Genomic DNA, 18466 nt, shown 5'->3' on the forward strand with positions numbered 1-18466 from the left:
TGTAAATGTATATTACATTGGCTATGTACTTAATCAACCCCCACTCTGAATACTGGAATCTTGAGATAAAGTTGACAGATGACTAATATCAACTGGCTCTCCATTCATCAGGTGTGAAATATTACACAAACATACAGCAAAGCCCCTCAGGCTCTGGAAAGAAACTGCAAAATCCCTAAGGACTCCCAGAAACTAAAACAGTCATAAAAATTTAGAAGTCTAAGCAAGAACCTAAGTTTTATGTTAAGAGAAGGGGAAACTGTGAAAACACTATTTATTATCACAAATGGTAAATTTCTACTATGCCATAACATTTGGAGTTGATTTTAATAAAATAGAGATAGAAAGTAGGATTGATTAACACAAGTATTATACTAACCATTCTCTGTCAACTGATGATTAGTGTAAAATTAGAAGGCTGTGCCCCTAAATTATAACATCAATCTAATTTTGGACACTTCATTACTCTTTTCCAACACTGTATATTGAAACGTGATGAGAAGTTGTAGTATAGATGGATCACTTCCTGATTGACTTCAAATATAATATTGGATTTGAAAACTGTATTGCATGCTCGCTCCTAAAATAGAGAATTTCCACAGAACTTTCTATAGAACTCACTCCTAAAATGGAGGATTTAATAAGAATTTTATATAGAAAAAAATATTCTCATAAGCAAGCTATCTCACATGCAGTATAAACTAAGGAACTGCTATACTTACTAAGTGATTGTCAGTAAGGCAGCTGAAGCACAGACAGGAAAATATGGCAGGAAATTCATGGACCTTAATTTAAAACTCTATAAAGAAAAAAAAAACTTGCTGCCAGGCAGCAGACGTTTTTGCTTCCTCTGGAATCTTGGGTAGATTAACTGGAGAAAATCTTTTAACAGGTATTAGGCTTTACCCTATTTGAGGATATAAACTCAATAGAACAAGGCTAAAGTTTGTGAAACCCCAGACAGGGTTAAAGATCTGAAACTGCCTTTGCAAAAACAGTGAGAAAATTACGACAGTGAAAGAGACGTGACCTAACCAACTCCTTTTTGCCTTTAACCTGCAGACTGCTCTGGTTCATTCCTGAACACAGACTGAGCTAACTATAGGAGGAATTTACAGTGCTAACGTGGAAACAAAAATGGTAACAGCCTTTTCCGGAAGCAAATCCCATTCTTGCCTGGGGACCACATCACCTCTGTAGCACAACACATTTGCCACAGGGTTAGAAAGGATGGCTCAGAAGTCCTGCAGTCAGAGGCCACAAGATTCTCAACCTCCCCAGATGGTCCTAGGGATACGGTCACTATTGGAGTGCCTAAGATTGGAGTTCAAGATGCTTTTTAGACCCTGTGATCTGATGCACCAGCTGGTGCCATGCAGATCAGGAATCTGCCTCAACCAGTTCTGTAATCTAACCCAGGCACAGAAGACAGCAAGAAGAACCCACTTTGGGCCCCTATTATTTCATCTCCAACCCGACCAATCAGCATTTCCCACTTCCTAACCCCCTACCTGCCTTAAAAAAAAACTCTGTCTCCAAATGTACAGAGAGAGTGATTTGAGTAATAGAACTCTGGTCTTCCATTTAACTGGCTCTGTGTGCATTCAATTCTTTCTCTATTTCTGTCTTGATAAACAAGCTCTACCTGTGCAAGGAGAACCCATTGGGGGGTTACAGACCATTTTTTATATTGGTGTCAGTTATTGGCTAAATCATATCAGAAAGTTGTTTTTTGCCTATGTGACTGAAATCCAAATGTATATAATTTTTATCAGTATTGTATTAATATGGCATTGCAACCATTTTTTTTTTTTTCATCCATGTATTCAGCAGTTATTTACTAAACATCTACTAAGGCACGCTGTGCATTGTAGGGATACAATAGTGTTAGAGGGGTTTGAACGAGAGCGACTCCATCTTGAGTGAGGGCTAGGAAAATGAGGCTGGAACTTGCTGGGCTGCACTCCCAGAAAGTTAGATGTTCCTAGCCTCTAGATGCTTATGGTTAAGGGAACAGATTAATAATGTTTAGTAAACAGACCCAGAATTGGGAGTGTCCTAACACCCTGATATCTTGAGAACAGAGGCATTCCTAATTTTGCTTTAAATTTAATAATATCGATTCTTGTAAAATATAGCAATTAAGAAAATTAATCCTTTATCACAAACCCTTGTAGCAGAGCACATCACCCCATGATCTTTTTTTATCCTATATATAAATAAGTACTGTACCTAGAGTGGGCGCGTTCTCCTCTTACCTTAGGAAACGCCCTACTCTGTCTATGGAGCAGCTGTACTTTCACCACTTTACTTTCTTAACAAACGTTGTACTGTGGACTCACCCTGAATTCTTTCTTGCACAAGATCCAGGAACCCTGTCTTGGGGTCTGGCTCGGGACCCCTTTCCTGTAACAGTAGGATACACTGCATGGTCTTGCCTTCATAGAGCTTTGCAATGTATTTGCAAAGTCAGATCTTATTCAAATAATCAATATTGTACAAATAATCATACAAGAAATAGTATGAAACTGCAAATGCAACAAGAGTGCCTGGAGCATGGAGTGGGCATTACTTAGCCAAAGAAAGGAAGGAAGCCTACTGGAAGGAGGAGTTGGCTGGGGAGGTGGCCCTGAAGGGAAGACAGCCTGGGTAGTAGGACAGGTTTTAAGACAAGTTGCCTGATGGGGAAAAAGAAAGCCAGGGGGAGGCAGATGCAGGGAGGACCTGAGAGTAGGAAGAAAGGTAGGAGGCAGACAATGGAGATCCAACCAGGCCTGGTTCTGAAATTCCACCTTCCTTCCAATGGGAAGCCATCAAAGCATTCCAATAGGGCCAGTGGCAGGGTTAGGTCTGGGTTTTGAGAAGGTGTCTCTGACTGCTTGTGATGAGAGAGACCTTGACGGATGCAGGCAGATTACCAGGAGGCAAGAGTGTTGCACACCTAAGAGATGAAGATGACTCAGCCCCAGGTGTCCAAAATACAGATAGAGACACAGGTACACGTGAAGAGACAGCTAAGAAACAAATGAAAGACGGCTCAGATTGTTTGCATTAAAGATCTTTGAGTCTAAAAATAATTTCTTCCACTAAAATCCATGCATCTCTTTGTTGTGGTGGTCACTGGTAGTTGTAGTGGTGGTGGTGTGGATCCCATGGCCAGACAGTGTAGAAGACAGTGGAGAGAGAGGTGTATACATACATATGCATATATCACTTTTTTTTTTTACATCAGTACACTAAAAACGGACAAGAACACATCACCCCACAATATGCCTCTTTGGCATAAGAATTATTTTGAGTAATTGCAGACACAGGAGAAGCTCTTAAAACAGAGTAGAAGTTACTGTTTTCTAAGAGAGATTTACATCTGTAAAATAAATCTGCATTTGTAAGGGTTTCTCCTTCTTGGTACTGGAAGAGAAGGAAGGCTGAATCACTAAAAACTCTTAAGGTTGGAGAAGGCACCAACTGAAATCTGCATAGCCAACCTTACCCTGGTTTACCATACCTTTCCTGGTTATTTCTCCATAACTGCCCCTTCCCATACCTTTCTCTCTTTCACTTCTTTGAGATGTAGTCAATATTCCTTGGATATTGCCCAGATGTACGGGAGGTATCCATATTAATAAACTTCTATTTGTTTTCTCTTATTTATCTGCCTTTTGTTACAAGGGTCTGTCCTAGATAAGAACTCAGAAAGGGTAGAGGAAAAATTATTTTTTCCTTCACTATGCAATAATTAAGCTAAAGAAATCATGCCTAAGATACAGGAGAGGTTATCCACAGACCTTATCCAGTCTTTAGGTAAACACCTTAATATCTTTCAGCTTCAGTGTTGCCTTCTGTTATAAAACAGAACAGGTAGAGAAAGCAGTGGTTGTTACTGTTTTTAGTAACAGAAACTTCTGTCCATAAGAATGTCTAATAGAGATGAAAATCAGTGTTGTTCTTACAGAAGAGAGTGGAATTAAATCTCTGACCATTCCCCCCAGGGCTGAAGAAGCTCCCAGGAGCAGCCTGAGGAACCCTGAGGGTTCCAACGGGAGCAGTTTGCCAAGCACCGCACATAAAGTCAAGCATTCTAAGTGCTTTCACTAGAACGGATGTAAAGATAGCAAATTAAGTGTTTGGCTGGAGTGTCTGTAAGATGTCTTCTTATAAATGCAATGTTTTCTTCCTTAGGCACTTCTACACACTATGTTTTAAAACGTGTAACAAAGTTATTCTCAATTCTGAAGCCAGGGTGTACTTGCCGAGAAAAAGCAAGACGGGCTTTGTTGCTCTTGCACTAATTCACAGGTCCACAGAACCACAGCACCTGTGTTAATCCTGATTCTGCAAACCGTGCAGAGACAAACACAGAATGGGAAGTGTGAAATCCACCACTATGTCTATAAACCCTGACACAACTCTAGAGACTGTATTCAGTAGTGATCGTCATGTGTACCCTGTCTTGGGTAAAAGTAGAAGTTGAGCAGTTTGGAGGGTGGTACAGGTATTACCAAAGACAAGTTTTAAATGCACTTCTTGATAAAAATCTCCCACGTGCTGAAAGAAAGAAGCATAAAGAAGCAACATGCAAAAGAAACACTGCAGCTTCCACAATTACTTTATAAACATAGTCATGTACTACATAATGATGTCTTGGGTAACGATGAATCATATATACAATGGTAGTCCTATAAGATTATAATTCCATATTTTTAGGGTACCTTCTATGTTTAGATACACAAATAATTACCATTGTGTTACAACTGCCTGCAGTATTCAGTACGGTCGGCCACATGCTGCCCAAGTTTTTAGTGTAGGAGCAATAGGCCATACCATACAGCCTGCGTGTATAGTAGCCTTGTGTGAGTACACTCTATTATGTTCACGCAGTGACACAATCACCCATCAGTGCATTTCTCAGAACGGATCCCCGTCATCCAGCGATGTGTGACTGTATCACGTAACAAAGCAACAGGAATTTGAAAATGCCTTTGCAAAAATTATAACAGTGAGAGAAATCTAACATAACTGGTTCTATCTTGCCTGTAATGTCACAAGCTAACTTCCCTTGCTCATTTGTGGGTAGGCCAAACCAACTATGGGAGGATTTTAGTTTACAGTTTAACATTAAAGCAACGATGACAACAGTCCCTTCTACCCCAACTACCCCTCCTTGTTTGGGGACCAAAACCACCTTTGTAAAACCAATGAATGGTCCCAAGGTTACACTTGTGGGAGAGACCTGCATTCTGCTAAGACCTACACATAATTGCATGATAACTAGTCATTGCTTCCTAACCTGCTTACTGCTCAGGAGTCATGGAGCTGGTGGTCACAAGATGTGTAACTTCCCTAATTGCCCCTATAGACAACACCACTATTGTAAAACCTAAGCTTGGTATGTAAAATATTTTTCAGATTTTGCATTCTGGTGGAACAAGTGATGTCACCCGGACCAGTGACCCCCATGCAGGAACCGACCTGGCGCACAAAGACAGTTTTGATACCTCTGTGATTTCTTCACGGATGGTACCAATCAGCCTTTCCCATTCTCTAGCCTCTTGCCTGCCAAACTGTCCTGAAAAATTCCAGCCTCCACACGAGGTCAGGAGTTCAAGACCAGCCTGGCCAATATGGTAAAACCCCATCTCTACTAAAAATACAAAAATTAGCTGGGCATGGTAGCGCTTGCCTGTAATCCCAGTTACTCAGGAGGCTGAGGCAGAAGAATTGCTTGAACCCAGAAGGCGGAGGTTGCAGTGAGCCGAGATCACTCCGCTGCACTCCAGACTGGGCGACGGAGTGAGAGTCTGTCTCAAAAAGAAAAAAAAAAAAATTATGTTTTCCTATTATTACTAAACCTTTTCCTTGGAGGGGAACAAATCAGGAAAACTACAAACAATGTAAGTGTTTTCCTGACAATCTCCAAAGTCTTCATCCATTTAGGGGAGGGAGAGAGTTTAATACTCTGTATGTAAGAACCCTGAATTCTGAATTGTGAATCACATTAAAATACCTCTATGAGGATGGCTTTATGCTAGTAAGATAGAATGGACACTGTTATTAGATATTTAGAACAAATATTTCAACCCCCACTGCAACACTCCCACTTTATCTCAGAACATTAAGAAAGGATAATGAATGCTGTATTAGTTTATCATGAATTAATCATGAACCCTTTCAGCTGCATAGTTTTAATTAGCTACTGCATCTGTCATTTTTTTTCAGAGCCCTTCTAGCTGGGTCTAGAGAATGTCAATCTCTCCTGTACTAAAATGACCAAAAAAAAAAAAAAGGTACTTAAAGTATTTCCCTGCAAAATGTACAGTTTCCAGAGGAATAAAAAAAAAAAAAAATAAAACCCTACTTAGCCAGTGCTAAAGACTTTGAAAGCGAGGTCAGAAACTCACGCCAGCCCATGTATTATCAATGACTTTAGAAAATAAATTATTCTTTAAAACGCCCAGAAAGTTTGTTTCTGAAACAGAAAAAAGGAACACACAATCCTTTTAAAGAACAAATTACAGAAATCATAATGGAAAATGAATCTGCTAAGCTGCTCAGTGTTAGGAATGAATGTAAGCTGAGGTTTTAAGCCTCCACGGATGTTGCTTTCAGACGGAGAATCCTCTGTTACGGGGTTTAAATTTAATAGAAAGAAAAATCCTAAAAGGTCATGGTCCTTTTGTTCTCTTTAATTCTTATTCTGACTCATATCCCTCAAAGTAAAAGACCATTGACTATTCTAGGAAGAAAGAGAAGATTAAGTTAAATCCTCTTGTTGCGGTGAGCAGGGTTTGTGGCCCTCAGCACGACACTTCAGATCTGTGAGCAACTGTGGGTGCAGTGTGGGATGCTTAGCGGCACGCCTGGCCTCCGCCCACTACATGCGCCCCACTCCAAAATTCTCACGACCAAAAATGTCTCCAGACTTTACCAAATTCTCCCTGAAGGGCAAAGTCTACCCTGACACATAACTACTACCATCCATAACCCCTGAAACTGCCTGTTGAAAATCATTAAATTACCCTGCAAGCCGGCGTTCAGCTCCCATCGCCCTGGCTGGCAGGATTATCCAGGTTTTCACCACATTTGCCCAAAACAGGGGCCGTCTCTTACCTTTTATAAGCACCCTATGAAACTGCCGCTCATTCCCCGTACCCCCCTTTTTTTTTCTTTTTGAGACGGAGTGTTGCTCCATAGCCCATGCTGGAGTGCAGTGGTGTGATCTCAGCTCACTGCAACCCCAGCCTCCCGGGTTCAAGGGATTCTCCTGCCTCAGCCTCCCGAGTAGCTCGGACTACAGATGCATGGCACGATGCTGGGCTAATTTTTGTATTTTTAGTAGAAACGGGGTTTCACCATGTTGGCCAGACTGGTCCCAAACTCCTGACCTCAGGCGATCCGCCCGCCTCAGCCTACGAAAGTGCTGAGATTACAGGCCTGAGCCACCAGGCCCAGCGTCTTTAAGTCACTTTTTACAAAGGAGGAAACTAAGGCATGCAGAGATGAAATATTCTCCTGGGAACACACTGCCAGCTTGGGATGGGATGGAATCCCCAGCCCCAGGGTCTCTGAGTTTGGAAGTCTTTTCACACTGATTTGAACCAACTATCTCCTCCGAAAGCATCTTCCTGCCCATTTCTTTGAGCCAGCTGCTGTGGGGCACCAGGAATGCTCTGAATGGCCAAATATTGTGCCCCCTGGTGTTCTGATAGCATAGTGCCATAGTGGTACAGACATGTCCAAGAACAGATGTGAAATAACAGGGATTCTTCCCCGCAGGGGCTTTTAAAACTATGTTTCCCTCATCCACCCTAAAGACTTTCACCATGCACACTCACCTCCCGCCAGCGAAAAGAGCTCTTCCTGCAGGGAGGGACCATGCTCTGCCCCTCAGGCCTCACCTCCACCAGGGGGAGGAGCTCCTCCTGCAGGGAGGGACCTGGGTATGCCCTCAACCTTCAGCTCTACCACGGGAAACAGAACTTCCTGCAGGGAGACACCTGGGTATGCCCTCAGCCCTTGCCTCCACCAGGCGGAGGAGCTCTTCCTGAGGGGAGGGACCCCGTTCTGTCCCTCAGGTATTGCTGCAGCTGATCAGCTAAGAACAGGTATACTGCGAGCCTTCCCACTGTGCCATGTTTCTGCACCTTTGCTGATTGAACTAGAGCCAACTCAAGGGTCCAGGGGATGCATTAAATAATTTGTAAGCCCTCATCCCTATATTCCTCTAGACTTGCCACATAACAGGCCACTTGCTTATGCTCATCAGATTATGCACGCTGCCCCCATTGGCCCAGCACAGTCTTTCTCTATAAAAATATATTTGCCCCACAGATGCTCCCCTTTGACCTTTTGATGGAAAGTTCTTTCTGAATGAAAGATAGCTGCAATAGCACCATGTGCATGTCATCCCTGCAATATCAGAATGCCCCGAACACCATTATGAAGGTCACCGCATACCACTATTTGACTTAGACCACACAGTCCGGGTGAGTCAAACATGTGAGTATCAGGGTGAAGATACAAACACATGCACCTCTCATACTTACGCTATGAACAGCTGAAGATGATCTTGCGCCATTGTCCTCAGGAAGATCTTAATTTACTGAGATGACTGTGTGCAGGTTCAGCAACTGAGGGGCTCTTAGTAGAGTCAAACCAAGGGCATCGGGTTCTTCCTGTGAATTAATTCAAAAGATGAATAATCACATGCTGGGTAATCATATATTGACATAATTAAATGACATGAGCGCTTCTATTTCTTTGTTTTTGCTTTTTGTTTTGTTTTCAGACGGGGTCTCACTTTATTGCCCAGACAGCAGTGTGATCATGGCTAGCTGCAGCCTTGACTTCCCAGGCTAAAGTAATCCTCGCACCTCAGCTTCCCAAGTAGCTGGGACTACAGGTGTACCACCACAGCTGGCTAATTTTTGTAGAGATAGGTTTCCACTATATTGTCCAGGCTGGTCTTAAACTCTTGGGCTAAACAGAGCCTCAGCCTGACAAAGTGTTGGGATTATAGGTGTAAGCCACTATGCCCAGCCTCATGAGTTCTTTCTTTACTACAGCAGAGGTTAACCCCCAGGCCTCTTAGGAATCACACTGCACAGCAGGAAGTAAATGGCAGGTGAGCCAAGCTGCATCTCTATTTACAGTCATTCTCCATCACTCACGTTACTGTCTGAGCTCCATCTCCTGTCTTGTACAACTGGTAGATCAGCCAGGGCATTAGATTCTGATAGGAGCACAAAACCTAGTGTGAACTGCGCATGTGAGGGATCTAGGTTGTGTGTTCCTCAGGAGAATCTAATGCCTGATGATCTGTCACTGTCTCCCATCACCGCCAGATGGGACCGTCTAGTTGCAGGAAAACAAGCTCAAGTCTCTCACTGATTCCACATTATGGTGAGCTGTAGAATTACTTCATTATATATTACAATGTAATAATAATAGAAATAAAATACACAATAAATGTGACACACTTGAATCATCCCAAAACCATCCCCCCCCCCCCCGGTCCATGGAAAAATTGTCTTCCACAAAAATGGTCCCTCATGCCAAAAAGGCTGGGGACTGCTGGTCTAAAGGATTTCTCTCCCCACTTTTCTTCTTCCCACTCTCTGCCTACCTCCTACCCATCCTCACGTCTCGGCTTACACCACTGCCGCAAGGAAGCCCTCCATCACTACCCTGTATGAAGCAGGCTCCCCCACTGTTGACTATCATAGCACCTCTTTTCCCCCAGATAGCAATTATTACTACTTGTATAGTAATTGATTCATTTATTTCCTGATTTATTCAGGTGACAACTGTCCTTTCCACAGCTCTAAGGATCAAGAAGGCAGAGACCACATCTCATTTGTTCACCATAGCAAACACTCAATAGCTATTTTCTGAATAGGGCTAGATTCGCACAAACAATGGCCCACAAGAAAAATCTGTCCTGATACCTGTTTTCATAGAAGGCTTACATGCTTAAATGGTTGAAAAAGGATATTATTTTGGGATATGTGAAAAGTATATAAGACTCAAATTTCAGTGTCTGTAATACAAAGTGTATCAGAACACAGCTGCCTCCACTCCCTTACTGCTTTTGTGCTACAATATCAGAGTTGAGTAGTTGTGACAGATACTATTTGCCCCTCAAAGCTGGAAATATTTATTTACTATCTAACCCTTTGCAGAAACAATTTTTTGACCTCTGATACAAAGTCCTAGAAATGAGTAGAAAATGGTCTCAGAAGAAAGCCAAGAAGATAGCTTTGAACCTATTGAAGACTTTTCCTTTAACTTGTTGACATTTAGACCAAAAATCTAGTATATGCCTTAAACTATTTATTAATGTATAAATCTATTGTTTATGCTTTGAAATATGAAGCATAATCCCACTTGGTAAAAAAAATCACAAGAGAACATCACATTAGAGAAAAATTACTATTCCATATAGATTTTTGTAAATGTGGATCTTGCTTTATTGAAGTTAGGCTTCTAGCAACAATTTCTGAGGTTCAATCAAAGTCTCAGAAATGTTATTTTTTCCCCCAGAGATGGCATTTGAAACTGTAATCAATCTTCCAGCATGGCTTTTCATGTTAGATTCTTGTTGAAATGGAATAGTGTGCTGTCAACGTTGATCCTTAACCTCCCACTGCAAGAATGACAAAACCACTGGGCAGGGTCTCCCCATCTGCTCATTCACCATGACATCATCAGGCAAGACTAAGACTGCATGGATGTGGGTTTGAACAATTGGGTGTCTCTCTTTGCGAGGTAAGAAAGGTCATTATTTTCCTTTTTTTTGTCCCCGCCTTTTATTTACAGAAAATAGATTTTAAGGTATCAGCATGGAAGCTCTTTGACCCACACTTGATACTCAGTGTTTACCAACCCCCCAGTGAGAAATGAAGACAAAGAACATATCTGAAGGGATTAAGTCACAATGCCTATCACAGCGGTACTGCCATGAAGAGCCTATACTTACTACGAAACAGCACAATGGAAAATCTAAAGGTCCACGTTCCAAGGACATTTTTCAAATTAGTATTAGATGGATTCTCACCCAGGAGTAATTTTACCCTACTAGGAACAGAAGATGATATGTAGAAACAGGTTTGGTTGTTGCAATTTGGGGGATGCTAATGGTATCCAATAGGCAGAGGGCAGGAATTCTGGTAAATATCTTATAATGCACAAGGCAGCCCCCACCACAAAGAACTATACAGCCCAGTGCTCACCCTCAATCAATAAAGCATGGTCTTCTCCCAAGTGTCAATAGTGCCAAGGTTTAGGAATGCTGTGTTAGATCACTCATCCAATGCTCATTAAGGTGGGCGTGGCCACAAGCACAGGCAAATAGGTTTTAGGAGTGGAGGGAAATGGTACCCAGCTGACTCAAACAATTACACCTAGTAACTATGGTGATTCCTCTGTTACTATCACAAGTTATATGAAAATAAGTCTCCTCTGATAAAATATACAATCCAAACTATAGTCACAGAGCAAGAAGATTGGTTAAGCCTGTTTTATTATGAGGAACCTACATTCTGATTTGTGTGTTCAAAAATAATAAGTATGCATCTTTATCCCCTTGAGTCTCTGTTTATCTATAATCCTCATAACTGTCATTTGCTTGGCCATTTTTCTCATTTGCATGTCCCCTTCAAATGAAATTCCAGTTGTACAAGACTGAAAATGATAATGATCTAAGAATGGCAATGGAGTTTGCCATCCATTGTCTGTAATTCTGAGACACAAAAAGTCCTGAAAACCAAATGACTTTTGTAATGCCCATTTTGTTGTATTGAGCATCAAAACCCAGACTCAGTCAACTTGAGGCATCAGTCTTTTCTCAGTCTATCGGCTTCTGATGTTCTTTACTATTGTGTTACTTTGTTGTGACTTCAGGTTTAATGGCATGGGTTTAATTTTGACTGTGAAAATGTCAAAAAGAGTTAAAGGCATCCTATGTTCAACAGTGAGAAGAAGAAGAGAATGTATTTGTCCTTGGCCATAGCCCAGGCAGTGTAGTTATTAAAGAAGACTGACTGTAGTATATTTAGGAAGATAGGAAATAAGTGGAAAGGTTAGTTGTTGAAATTTGACTGATTGGTTTGCCACAGGGTAAACCACATTCCAGTGTGTCTAGGACTGATGAGGTCCAGTTTTCAAACAGGAACAGTCTCAGGCAAACTAGGATGAGTCATTTATCCTACTTTCTCGTGAAAGCTTCCAGAACATTCCATGTAGAAGTAAACACTGAAAACCAGTGTGAATATTCCAGAGATTGACTGAAGGAATTTACAAGGGTAAATGGTAATCCAGGGTGAAAAAGTGTATTTTGAAGAGGAAGATATAGAATATGGTGCCAAGGAATTTGCACAGAGAACGTCCTTGGTGGGTGCTGTGGTAGGAACTTAGATGTCAAGGGAAGACCCAAGTCTTCCTCCCCCAGCTGCTGCTGGTAGTTTTGATGGCTGACACACTTAGCAAAGTCTGTCTCTGGAAATCGGCCTCGGTCAAAGAGAACTGCCTTTTCCAAGGAGACAGCATCTCCTTGCCTCAAGGTGGGAAACCTCTGAGGGACCTTCCTGGCTCCAGAGCTCCCTCTGAAATGAGCCGAGGTCTTTGTTGCAACAGCTGTGCTACTCAACTCCTCCCTTGGACTCAATTTCCTTTCCTCACTCCCCTGAAAGTGTTGACCCCAAGAATACGCTCCCCATAAAAAATCTACTGAGCACTTCAGAATCTGTTTCCCATGACTTGACCTAAGACGATATCTGATTTTTTAAAAAGCAGTTTATTCCCAAAAATATTTATGATGCTGACCAAACAGCCTCATCCTGCTGATCAAATAGCCCACCTTGCTACTAAGCTATAATCCTAGAGAAACTCTAATGTATAGGAGCACTCTTGACGTAAGTGACTCCATCTTAGGAGAAGATTCCATCTTGCTTTTCAGAAGGCATCTTCCCAATAGGACCAGATGTTCGCCCAATCAATACAGACTGCACCCAACCAGATGAGGTTGTAACCCTTTACTGTCACCCCTCACCAGAGGACTCAGGGGGATAAAAGAGCAGGACTTCACCTGTTCCACATGACCACCTCACTAGACCCCGTGTTACTGTCACTAGTGGTCACCTCCATGCACCTGCCACTGAACCCTCTGCCCAAATCAAGGCCTCTTCTTTACAAGACGTGGGTGATCATCCAGACCAGCCCAGGACACTCTCCTCGTCCACATCACTCTTCGTGGACTGGTTCATTAACTCCTTTTCCTATCCCCTTTATGTGGATGTTAAATGTTACTTTGTGTGTTGTGGAATGTTTAATCTAGAACATTTATATACTGATTAAGTATACTGCCATGTTTGGTATGCAACATTGACTGTTGTAAATTGGTTTGAGCCTGTGTGTCCCTGGCTCTGGCTACCAAGTGAATGGGAAGTACTAAGAAGTAACAAGGAGTACTTAGTACTAAGGAGAATTGGCTCTTGTGGCTTTTATGACTGAATAAACATTGTCACAAGTTCAATCTTGTGGAAAGACACAAATATGTGCAGACCTTGTTGTCCAATCTTGTGCCATTCACAACATCTACCAAAAGCCAACAGGAGGGAGGTCTGTAAGCTTGGATTGACAGTTCTTTGTTGTGTCAACACTCAAAGGCAAACACAAAGTAAAGTTATCAGCAACTGGAAAAAGCCAACATCCACGATGATGGAAATGTTAACTCAAGTTACCTATTCATCACCATGTAAATAGGAATTTCCTGAGAAACATTTTTTGAGTAATCTAATAACAAGCATACCAGTAGCAGACAATCGGAGCTAACAGAAAAAGTATAAAATAATATAGTTTCTGGAGTGTCCTCCCTCCTTCAGACTTCATTAAAAATGAAATGTTTCAGGTACTGCTCTTTTCCTCAATATGAAATGTATTTAATATAACCTTATGGCCAAGGAATTTTGTATTCCATCAAGAGCAGATGTGCATTTTCTTTAACTCTATGTTTGTCATATACTCATAAGCATGAGAATAATAGTAACTGTAATAATGGAATTGTGAACCACAGTGAAAAAAAAAGCCATGCAACAGGGGTCACCTAAATATGGCCATGGGCCAAACCCAGCCTACTACCTGTATTTGTAAATAAAGATTTATTGAAATACACCATGCCCATTCCTTTATACATCTACTTTTGAACTACAATTGCAGAGCTGACTGTATCCTCCACAAGACTGAAAACATTAACCATGCAGTCCCATACAGAAAATGTTTGCAACCCCTGACCTAGATGATAGGGTTAGAATGTGTGATCTGTTCATTGTTGGCCTTAAGAATGAGTGGGTAAGACAATTCATTCAACTAGCAAAAATGCTCTGAGAGAATGCCAGGTTCAAAGGGCAGATGGCAATGGGAGAAGTCTTTTAAACGGTCATTTTTCACACTGCCATTTCATCCTTGGAGAAGAAGTTCCCCGATCATTCTTGTTCTCTGGCCATCAACATGTGGCCAACTGAGACTCAGTGAGAGACCTATGACAGCCCTGATGCAACCTCTTGCCAAAAAACCGAAGCAACCAGAGGTCACAGATGTATGTTGCAAGTATATGTAAAGGTATTTAACTTATTCTGAATTGACTCTCTCTCATGTTTTACTTAGAAATCGGAAGTGCCCATGGTATTGATGCTCTGTCATCACACAATTTAATTTACCAGTGCATTACTACAAAAATGCACTATATTATACCACTTGTGATCTTCCTGCATCCCACCAGGAGGAATAGTCATACATTTTTCTGCAAAAATATTAATGTGTTTGATTATTAAAAGTTTCCTTCACCTGCCGAGGGTGTCTTGGGAGGTACGGTAAAGGCATATATTATCTTCCTAAAATACGCATAACTGAATTCCAGAAAACACCTGGCTCTCAGGGCTTCAGATGAGATACTTGGGATGTGTATCAATATTCAGCATGTGTCACCCAAGACTGTGGAAATATCCTGAATTTAATCAAAGCAGATGTCAAAGTGTCACTCTATACATGAAGAACACCTGGAATTATCAGACCAAATCCCTCACATTTCTGATTTACAGAAGCCCCTGTCTTGCAGGAGTAAATTTTTAATTGGCAATGCAAAATGATTTTTGAAAATTTCCAGGCGATTATTTCTTCATTTTGCATGATGGAAACTCAGTAATGCTGCAGGGAGTCTGGGTTTATTTTAAGACCATGATGGAAAATGCTAGAATTTTTGGTAGTTGAGCCTAACTATAAAATGGCATTGGCCAGGCACGGTGGCTCACGCCTGTAATCCCAGCACTTTGGGAGGCCGAGGCAGGCGGATCACGAGGTCAGGAGATCGAGACCATCCTGGCTAACACGGTGAAACCTTGTCTCTACTAAAAAATACAAAAAAAAAAAAAATTAGCCGAGCGTGATTGCGGGTGCCTGTAGTCCCAGCTACGCAGGAGGCTGAGGCAAGAGAATGGCGTGAACTTGGGAGGCAGAGCTTGCAATGAACCAAGTTTGCACCACTGCACTCCAGCCTGGGCGACAGAGCGAGACTCCGTCTCAAAAAAAAAAAAAAAAAAAAAAAAAAAAAAAAAAAAATGGCATTGATGCCTAAAATACAACCAGATTTGAATTTATGATGAATCTAATTCCCTAAATCAGCTAAACATAATAATGTTGACCCAATAAAGGAGAAGAATTTCAACTGCAGAATTTTCTTCTGTTGCTTCCTTACGCATTGGAGATAGTTTCAAACTGACTGGCCAATGAATTTTATTTGTGTTTTGCATAGTTACTCAAGCTACTTTTTGACTTGTTCAGGGTGGGAGAATTGTTAGTCTTCCATTTACGCTAAGGGTATTGCAATTTTTTTTTTTTTTTTTTTTTGAGTCCCGCTCGGTTGCCCAGGCTGGAGTGCAATGGCATGATCTCAGTTCATTGCAACCTCCATCTCCTGGGTTCAAGTGATTCTCCTGCCTCAGTCTCCTGAGTAGCTGGGATTACAGGTGCCCACCACCACACATGGCTAATTTTTGTAATTTTAGTAGAGATGAGGTTTCGTCATGTTGGCCAGGCTGGTCTCGAACTCTTGACCTTAGGTGATCTACACACCTTGGCCTCTCCAAGTGCTGGGATTAGGCATGAGCCATCACACCCAAGCCAGTATTGTAATTTTGAAAGAGCTAATTGGTGATTTGATATCTCAAAAAGAATGGAAGGCATTTGGAATCATTTGATTATTCTCATTCCTATGCTCTACATAATGGAAATGTCTTCCTTTGCAAGATTACATTGGTGATGCGATTAATATCCACTGTAACCAACTCTGTGTGCCTCAGGAAACAGTAAAAACCTTAGCTGTAGATCAGGCACAGTGAGTCTCAAATTCTAGTTCTGTGAGTCATTACTTGTGTGATCTTGGGCAAGTGATTTTGCCCTTTCGCGTCTTAGTGTGGGGGGCATTTACATCTTGTCTCCCTAAATCCACTGTGTAATTCTCCCAGTGGAAGCCACATCTTCTTTTTATTTCCTTTGTCCACAAGGTTGTGTCTAGCGGCAGACAGAGGAAGGTCTTACTAAGCATTTGAAGATTTATTGCTTAAACTGTACAATGAGTTCTGAAGGTTTCTCCTGGGGAACTATGAATAGTCTTAGGGTTTAAGATTAACACAGAATTGGACATGAAGAGCTGTGCAAAAGTACATCTTATAAATATCAACCTGTATAAAAACTGTAAATGTAAAAAAAAAAAAATCAAGCAAAATACAAAGCATTTATTTGATTGCTGGCACTCCTTGGCTCATAGATCTATCACCCAAATCTCTGCCTCTGTGGAAATAGGACATTTGTGCTGCGTGTCTTCACATCATGCCTCTGCGAGTGTCTTCTTTTTTGATAAGAACACCAGTCATATTGGATGGGGGCCCACCCTACTCCAGTATGACCTCATCTTAACTTTGCTAATTACATCCGCCATAACCCTATTTCCAGAAAAGGTCACACTCTGAGGTTGTGGGAATCACATGATTTTGGGGGGACTATTCAGCATATTGCAAGCAGAATTGAAGGAGGAACTGATATAAGGTCCCTTCTGTAAGAACTGATGGAGGCCCCAGATTACCAGCCCCCACAGAGTCTACAGAGGTAGGGAAAGGGAAGGCAAGGCTCACTGTCTTTTGTCATATCTGAGAATTGTCATAAATTTCCTCATTTCGATCATTTCTCAAAGCAGCATCCATAAATCAACCCCAGGGACCTTATACAATCCATGTGCACTTACTGTTGTTCAAAGCACTTTCCTATCCAATATTCCACCAAGCACTCCAGTAACAGGTTGTGTTTATGAAAGACACTACAGGCACAAGGACCAGAGTGGTGAAAGGTCAGTGGGAATACTAGAATCCATTTCTGCTTGTAATTAGGTACCCAGCCCCAAAAGCTATCCAGGAGACCTTGCTGCAAGTTATAGCCACCCCATGATAAGAAGTATCTGCCAGAGCTGAGGCCGGGGGAATAGAACTGGCTCAAGAGGAAGCCAGCACCCCACACGTGAGGACACAGGATCAGTACTGAGCCCACCCCTACAGCATGCATATGTGTGCAATAGCTTTACCTCCCTCCTCTTCAGCTAGACCCTAACTCTTTCTGGCAACCACTGTGGGATGAATTAGTAAGTGCTTGCTCTATGATTGACAGAAAAAGCCAATATCGGGGGACGCTTGGAAAACAGAATGAAGGTATGACAAAAATAATCATCATTGGTTGTTTTGAGGTTTTTTGTTTGTTTGTTTGAGACAGGGGGACTCATTGTGTTGACAAAGCTGGAGTGCAGTGATGCAACCTCAGCATGCTGCCACCTCTGCCTACCAGGCTCAATCAATCCTCCCAGCTTAGCTTCCCAAGTAGCTGGGACTACAGGCGTGTGCCACCGGTTTGTATATATATATTTTTTGTTTCATCATATTGCCCAGGCTGGTCTCCAACTCCTGGGCTCAAGGGATCCACCCACCTCAGCCTCCCAAAGTGCTGGGATTATAGGCATAAGCCACCACACCCAGCTTGATCATTGTTTTTTGTTTGTTTGTTTTTCAAAGGCATCCCTGCAGCATCAGCCCATAGAACAAATAAGCTTCATCTCAGCCTCAAACAGGAGACTCCTGAAACTGCTGCCAAGTTTTCAAGGCCAGAGCTAGGTCAGTAAACAACCTGAAACCCACTGCCTCTAGGTGATGTTGGCATGCACGTGGGCTGTGCCAGGTGTCTGGTGGGGATGCCCAGGTTCATGGGCCAAAAGCCAGTTCACTGTGAGCCCTGGACCAGCACATTCCAGGGGTCCTTTGCAGAGTCACTTCGGATGCTCTGAGGGTGTTTCTCCTGACACCTTACAGTTACCTTCACAGGAGGCTCTAAAACAATACCTCTTATTCTTAACTCTTTATGTGTCTTGCCCTGT

At 42.0% G+C, this 18466-nt stretch overlaps 1 protein-coding gene across 3 annotated transcripts in view; it reads right to left on the reverse strand.

Moving 5' to 3' along the window:
* STS (steroid sulfatase) overlaps window positions 1–18466 on the reverse strand; it is a 203809-nt gene that overhangs the window by 152983 nt on the left and 32360 nt on the right. For all 3 annotated transcript variants that reach the window (XM_026451811.2, XM_023202537.3, XM_023202536.3), the window contains one exon: window positions 8547–8675. In XM_026451811.2, the coding sequence (XP_026307596.1) occupies window positions 8547–8578 (32 nt within the window). In that variant the 5' untranslated portion in view covers window positions 8579–8675. The remainder of the gene's footprint in view (window positions 1–8546; window positions 8676–18466) is intronic.

This window comes from Piliocolobus tephrosceles, chromosome Y (assembly GCF_002776525.5).
Source record: "Piliocolobus tephrosceles isolate RC106 chromosome Y, ASM277652v3, whole genome shotgun sequence".
Classification (NCBI taxonomy): Eukaryota; Metazoa; Chordata; class Mammalia; order Primates; family Cercopithecidae; genus Piliocolobus; species Piliocolobus tephrosceles.